The sequence below is a fragment of the Lactuca saligna genome, chromosome 2, assembly GCF_052625555.1.
Source record: "Lactuca saligna cultivar CGN05327 chromosome 2, ASM5262555v1, whole genome shotgun sequence".
Taxonomy (NCBI): domain Eukaryota; kingdom Viridiplantae; phylum Streptophyta; class Magnoliopsida; order Asterales; family Asteraceae; genus Lactuca; species Lactuca saligna.
In genome coordinates, this window is record NC_136418.1 from 165,597,623 (window position 1) to 165,605,617 (window position 7,995).

The 7,995-nt window shown below is 30.0% G+C and overlaps 1 protein-coding gene and 1 long non-coding RNA gene across 3 annotated transcripts; both read right to left on the minus strand.

Annotated features, from left to right (window-relative positions):
- Positions 1 to 644: 644 nt before the first annotated feature.
- Positions 645 to 2,737, minus strand: VPS60.2 (SNF7 family protein). Of its 2 annotated transcripts, XM_078981458.1 has the most exons (7): positions 2,477 to 2,734; positions 1,759 to 1,910; positions 1,523 to 1,616; positions 1,388 to 1,459; positions 1,201 to 1,312; positions 956 to 1,113; positions 645 to 848 (listed from the first exon to the last, which is right to left on the minus strand). In XM_078981458.1, the coding sequence occupies exons 1-7, from the start codon at positions 2,543 to 2,545 to the stop codon at positions 795 to 797; spliced, it is 711 nt and encodes a 236-aa protein (XP_078837584.1). In that variant the 5' UTR covers positions 2,546 to 2,734; the 3' UTR covers positions 645 to 794. The 2 variants fall into 2 exon arrangements, with proteins under 2 accessions (XP_078837584.1, XP_078837583.1); XM_078981457.1 differs by having other exon boundaries at positions 1,388 to 1,616; positions 2,477 to 2,737.
- Positions 2,738 to 3,649: 912 nt separating this feature from the next.
- On the minus strand, positions 3,650 to 7,788 carry LOC145032595 (uncharacterized). Its single transcript, XR_013677171.1, has 3 exons — positions 7,676 to 7,788; positions 7,142 to 7,195; positions 3,650 to 4,059 (listed from the first exon to the last, which is right to left on the minus strand). It is a non-coding gene; the product is annotated as an uncharacterized LOC145032595 (long non-coding RNA).
- Between the last annotated feature and the right edge of the window lie 207 nt (positions 7,789 to 7,995).

Here is a 7,995-nt window from a genome sequence, read left to right on the forward strand (position 1 = left end):
AGACAAATAAAAAAACATGTCACTTTATGACATCATGTCCAACATTTATCCAAATGAATAGTAACTATGATATTCCAAAAAAAAAAAAAAAAAAAAAAAAAAAAAAAAACTATAATACATATGGCAAATTGCAGGAAATAGCAACGAACTTTACTTATTTTTAACAAATATAGAAAACGCACTTCATTTTTTACCCGTAAAAACAACATACTTATAATTTATGCTAATAATAGCAATAATAGCAACATACATTTTCTTTACACATGATAACAATGTACTTACAATTATTTACTCATTAAAGCAACATAATTCCATTTTTTTTTTACCATAAGTAAAGAATAGAGTTTATTAATTATACAGGTAGATCGGACTTTTTGCATCTCAAAGGAAGAAAAAAAAAAACACTCAACCCAAATATCCTTCAAAGACTAGTTCACCAATTTATTAAATACTCCAACAACTTTACGGTTTAAATTATTGTACAAAACAATAGAGAAAGAATAACGAATTTCTCCCATTTTCCAACATAAGAAATATTAAAAAAAACGTAATATAAGAAACATAAAAGTTTAGAAACACGATTTTATAAAACATAAATTTTAAACCAAAAACCAAATGCAAAACTTCAACCAAAGGCATCTACATGAATAAAGCATCAATCACTTAAAAAGTGCCAACAAATCATATACATCCCCAAGAAGTGACAGCAAGTATCATGTTCAAATTATGCACACTATTGTTAAGAGAGGTAAAAAGACAATACTGACCCTAAGCCATCTGAAAAAATAAACCTCTTAACTACGAAGAGATGCATGAGGGACAGCAGGAAAACCAAATTCATCCACAGCCTGTAAAAAAATTAAAAAAAAAAAAAAAAAAAAAAAAAAAAAAAAAAAAAAACACATAAATTACCATTATCAATTATCACTTGAAGCTATTTGTATTTAAAAGTTACCTGATTGTTAACTCTGCCAGCTGGCACTGCATGTCCACTTGGAGCTGAAGGCAGATTAAGTTCTTCATTCAGATCAGGCTCATTATCAGGTTGAAGATATGAAGGTACCCCTTCACCTTCAGTTTCTTGACCCATGTCTGCCTCCAAAGCATCAAGTTCTGAAACATTTCCATAAAGTGAAGTTAGCATTTAAAAAAAAGAAAAAATAAATAATAATAATAATAATAATAATAATTTGTGCTTACCACCCATGAGATCATCTTCATCAATATCATCTGGCACACTGTAACTTCTACCAAGAGATTCTTGTATCTCATTGCTTATATCCATCATGTCCATCATTTCATCTTGCAAATTCTAAACATAAACAAGAATAAATGGTCTGTAATGATAAAGTATCAAAAGAAACAGATTCATAATATTTATACTAACATCAATGTCTTGAATCTTCACAGTCTTCATCATTCCTTTCAGCTCTTTGTTTGCTGATTTCAAAGCTGTCATCTGCAAGATACAAAATTTATAAACAAGTCTTTGAACAAAATGCTTAATAACTGTGACACATACTGTTTGTTGAGCATCTTTAATTCCTTCTGAAGCAAATGCAACTTGATCCAGGTTGAATGTTTGATTGTACAACATGTCACGTTGTCCTTCATACCTGTCAAGAATCATTAAAGATTGATTGTATATTAATTTACATAAGCAAATACATATCCACACACACACACACACATATATATATATATATATATATATATATATATATATATATATAAGATGTATGTATATTCAGAGCCTACATTCTTTTTTGTTTAAGAACTCTCATTGCTCGAGCCTTAACAGCTTCTTGAGCGGGACCTGGTCTGGTCTTTTTGATCTGTTCCTTGTATCGAGCAAGTTCCCCATCAAGTCTTTTGATCTTCTCATCCACTGTTTCACCTCTTTTATTGATCTAAAACAAGTTATACAAATTTATCAGGCATACATTTTAAGAAACAATACTTAGAGTTTGTAAGAAACACTTAATGTAGATAATCCATGGTGATGGATCTACTTAGAGGTTGTATTATCATCACTGAAGGTGTATGACATATAATATTGTTTACGTTTGTTTGTTGGAACATAATTCAGCTGATATATATAAGCTTGGAATGCAATCAAGTCATACTATGCCTCATTCCCATGTCATAAGATGCCAAGATATGATCATATAATGATATAAATATTAATTCCATGATGAGGATCACAACTATTAGGCAAAATAGGGTACCAATTGCAGAATGCATACTATACAAGAATCTATGTTACATGGATAAAAATTATATAAGTAAATAAGGGTTTTAAAGAGGATTTAGGATCTTAGCCTATCAAATTATTATGCTGTTTTGAGATATTTGGTTTCACCCCTACCTATTTAGGATTCCCAATTAGTAAGCGTAATAATAACCCCAGATACAATGATCGATCAAATTAAACATGAAATCAAACATAATCGAATGAGATAGACAGAGAGAGTACCCGATCAGAGGCATCATTAAGGGAAGGAGGCGGTTCCTTGTCTTTCTTAACGCCGAACACTCTCCTCATCGCTCAATTACTTCAAAACTTTCGCTGATTTTAGGGTTTTTTTCGGGTTTCAATCCCCAATTCGACAGACGCAGGTGACCTACTATAAGAAGGAACAAAGTCAACGATAGATCTTGCGTCTTCTTATCCTCCGACTGTGGGACGCGTTCCTGTGAAATTTCGTTGAATGTGATATGTAGACATCTTCTTTCTTTCTGGCTTCTGATATCTTCAATCTCTCTGATCGGAAATTACAAAACCAGTCCCTTGACAGTTACATAATTTATAGAATTAGTCCTGTGATTTTTTAAACTGACAGTTTATGTTTTCATTATAAAATCTTTTAACAAAATGACACACCCTATCCTCGTGTGTGTTGTTGGATGAGTCGTGTTGTGTCGCACATGGATACAATAACCATCGTACACACATTGAAAAAAAAAATTGCTTCCTTCGTCCACAAGATAATTTTGGTTTGGATCCTTTTATTTTGTATCTATGTGGGTTTTTATAATGAGGGTTATTATTTTTTTTTTTGTTATCGGAAGTATTTTATGTTGATGATTTTGTATCATCAATGTGTATTTAAATGTAATGGATTGAATTGTTAATCAAAAATCAATCTTGATGAATATTAAACAAGTAAGAAATATGCGAAATGCATACTTGTTTAAAATTATTCAAAATTCAAAGTAGACTGTCATTTTTACCCCTAAACGAACGGGGGTCCGGGTGCAGCTCCCCTAGGAGCAGGGTCCAAGGGGCGGCCCCTGGCGGGATCAAAGGAGCAGAGCCCTTAGCTGGGGTCTTTTTTATGAGTTCAGTTACTATATAAAAATGCACTAGAAATCTGAATTTTTTGTAAATAAATTCGGTTTTGACTTCATTTTGACCCTTATTAATTAGTGACATTTTATGACTGCTATAAATTGTTTTTGACAGTTTGAATAGTTTTTGCATAAAGAAAACTATCTTGATAATTTTCAGACAAATGAAATATTTAATTATTTTGATCATAATTTTCCTGGTACAGCATCAATCATGAAAATCATAACTTCATATTCTATATTCTTAGAACTCTTCTAAGTCTTATCCGATTAAATGTTGAGAGTATCACCCAAATACTTTAATCTGAAAGTGTACACACGATTTTCGAAATTTGCAAACCTTTTATTACCTCGAATTTCTAACATTTTATACTGATTTTCATTTGTTTCCATTTTCATAAGAGATAATGACTTAAAAGTGTGTTATTCAAGTGTGTACATTTAGTCATTAAGTTTTTTTGTCCATATTTTCTTATTGAATTTGTTGAACTATTCAAATAACATCCTTATGACCTGCTATCGGAGGTTTAGCCAATTTTCGGTGTATTTGAAGGCTCCAGTAATGCTCCGGTCATCTTATTCGGCGAGTCTCTGATTTACGATTTTTCCGGTGAAAATGAACACACAACATACACATTAGATCTCTTTTAGATTCAAGACTTCTATTCTCTCTTCTCTCTTTCTTATCTTTTCTCCTGAACTCAAGATCTGTGATGAACACACACATAATACACATCAGATGAGTGTATGACTGTTGTTCCAAAATCGAGCATGAAAACACATAGATCTGAAAATTGCTCCAATAAACCCATATTTGATGTTCGAGCATGAACACATACACACGAACACTTTTAGAGATCGTTTGATTTAGGGCTGGTCCTAGACAATTTGGGGTCCGGGGTAAAAAAAAGGGCCCTCATATTTTATTTATTTGTTTATTTATGTATTTATTTTTGTAAAACAGAGCGGCACCTCCGGAAATTTTATTAATTAAAAAAATAATAATACAATTAAAGGTTGGGGACTCCCCACCTATGAAGAAAAAAGACTTTGGGACATGCCTCGTAAACCAAACAACCTAGCATCTATTAATACAAAACAACAAAATAAAAAAGTCAAAACATGCTTTGAACTCTAATACATAAACATATCAAAGAAAAACTAAAATTTTTTACATTTACGATCTTTTTTAGATGCAAAAGTCATCAATTATAGAATCAAGTTCAATATTATCCAACAAATCTTTTTCAATGCATAACATAGACAAACCATTTAATATTTCTTATGATATTGGTGATCTCAAATAATTTTTTAATAATTTTAGTTTTGATAAATTTCTTTTTGTTGATGCTACAGTAACATGTATGGTTAATAAAATTCTATATGCAATACAAACATTTTGATAACAATCTTTACATTTGACAAACTCTAAAATTTCAACCGATGACATAACAACATTTGGCAAAGTCTTTTGTAATACTTTAAATTTCGTCAAAAATTCATTTAAATCCACATCACCTAAGTTATTATGAGTAAACTTATTTACAAAAACAGCACAACTTTTTTTTAAGTTCAATATCATCCAATGACTTTAATCTTTTTGAATCATATAAAAATCCAAAAATGTTTTCAAAGTTTGTTAATTGCTCAAATCTACTTTCTAATGACGCAGTTGTCACATCAACAATATATATAAAATACTCGATTATAAATGATTCTTCGGGTGATAGTAAATCATATTCACAATTAATTTCATCAAATTGTTTTTTTTTTCTAATAATTTGGTCTTTTTTAGGAATATAGGTTCAACATCCATATCCGATGTAATGGCCTTAGCATTATTGATATTAAGGGCATAACCTTCATTTCTATAATTTTTAGAAAATGTCATAATATTTTTTAACAGATCAATTGTGACATCAATACACATAGTTTTGGTTGACATTTTCTTACTAACTTTGTTTATAGCAAATAGAATATAATACCAAATTACCATACCAAGTAAAAAATCATAACTTTCAATAGCGTGAACAAAACTTTCAACTTCACTTTTAGACTTTGCATTATCACATGATAAACTTAATTCTACCAAGGCATCCCTTATATGAGGAGCTTGAAATCTAATGGCTTTGACACTTACTATTAGACTCTCCCAACATGTATTAGATAAATATTTTACCGTTAAGTTTGGGACTTTATCAAGTAATATTGATCATCTTTTGGTTGAACTTGAAAATAATACAAAAATACATTGCAAAACTCCAAAAAACTAGCTTTAGCACATGAATGAGCTATATCACTAACTGTGAGGTTAAGACTATAACAAACACATAGCATAAATAATATTTTTGGATTAATTTCAAGTAATCGTTTGTGAACACCTTGGTGTTTTCCTTTCATGTTTGAACCATTATCATAACTTTGTCCTCTTACATCATCAATATTAAGACCTAGAATCTAATTGCATTTAATAACTCATTAAAAAGTCTTGAACCCGATGTATTTTCTACCTTTAAAAATTCTAAAAAAAAAATCTTTAACTTTTTTTTATTATTAGACATGTTCACACATTGAATAACAAGAGTTATTTGTTCTTGATGGCTAACATCGGGGGTGCAATCAAGGATAACAGGAAAATAATTTGATTCTTATATAATAGTAATTATAGAATTTCCATTGTTAGTTAAAATAGAAATGAATTCATTTTGAATTTTGTGTCCTAAATAATGAAAATGAGTTTGATAATTTTCTATGTGTCTAACATGCTCTTACATTATAACATCAAATTCTGCCATCATTTGAATTGCTCCCAAAAAATTACCATTAGATTCTTGAAAAAGTTTTTCATTACAACCTCGAAAAGCCAAATTATATTTTTGCCAAATATTTGATGACAACAATTATTCTTTTTAAAATTTGCCTCCAACGTTCTTTTTTAGTTAAAACTTTATTTTGTAAGTATTTATCAATAGTTTTATTCTTATCCAGTCTTGCTATTAGTTCATCCCAAAAATCCATACAAAAAAGATGTTGGGAACTATTTCATGTTCTTTAAGTCTATCAAATAGATGTTTCTAATCATTAAATCCATCATTTGCTAAAGAAATTTCATTAAAATAATCATTAGGTTTAAACAATTTACAACAAAAACAAAACATTTTATCAACTTTTTTTTTTTTTTGAGTAAAATAGCTATTTTCGATCACTCATCTCACCGTTACTTAACTTTCTAGTATAAGAAGCATAAGAAAAATATCTAGCTAGATTATCTTTAGGATACACAAAATTTGATTATCTTATTGGTTATTTTTCAATCAAAATATCTCTTAAGTTATTATCAAGATTATCCTAATTACTAGGATCATATATATCTAAAGATGGAATAAATTGTTCATTGTTATCATTCATGACATTTTCATTTGTAATATTAACATTTTCATTATTGATATTAACATCTTCATTATTAATATTTTCATCATCAGTATCAAATTTTCATTTGAAACTTTCTCTTTTGAAACTTTTTCCTTCAAGACATTATCTTGATCATTAAAAACAATTTCATGTGTGAGATTATCTTGTTCATTTACTTGTACATCAACATAACTATTAAAAAAAAAAAACACTTGTTCATAGACCCTTTTTGAGTTTCATTATCTTGTTCAATTTTTTCTTTTTTCTTTCGTTTTCCACTTCCATACATATACTTTCTAGGATACATATTCAATAGAGTGATAAGAGGTAACCAACAAGCAAACAAATAACAAATAATAAAAGAATAGTTCTTTTGTACCTACTGTTGACTGATGATGCTGAATTGTTGATGTTGTGAGCTTGTGAATAACCTCTAAGCAATTGCCAATGTCAATTGAAAAAGCCCCACAGTTACAACATAAAATATGAAGTTAAAAAAATCAGATTAAAAAGATTAACATTAAACAAATGAAATTAAGCAAATAAATAACCAATTATCTCTAAAAAACCGAGAAAAGATTCACAATCAGCGAGACAATGATTTTGGTGGGATAATTAGATTCTGATGCTACTTCGTCTGTAACTACAGATTCTCAGTGGTTTGGTTTTATTGCAGAAAAAAAAAATTACACTTGGAAATCGAAAAAATTAAACTTGGAAATCGAAAATCAATAGGAATCGTGAAAACTAAGAAGGATAAGCAAATCAGTCGAATGTTGAATGTTGATTTTAGAATCAGATATACTAAATCAGAAATTAGAAAAGAGAGAATTGGGGAAGAAATAAGAGATCAATTCAATTGAAATTGAAGAAGAAATAGAAGAAATCTGACTATCAAAAGACCATTACTTACCTTAGAATCCGGAGAAAACGTTTCGATTTTCCATAGACATTAATCGTTGAAGATTTAATTGCACCTTGGAAGTCGGACATTACTCATCTCTCGCTCACGCACGCCAGTCGTTCTCTCGCTTTCTTTTTGGTTGGCGCTTGATAAGAGACAAAGGGTATTGGGCATTTGGGTTTCAATAATCAGAGTCCAATAAGCTTAAAAATAATGGGCTGATGTTGAATAATTAATATAAGAAATATAAAATGGGAGCCCTATGGCATTTGGGGAGCCTAGGGCGGTCGCCCAGCTTGCCCAGGCCCATGGACCGACTCTAGTTTGAT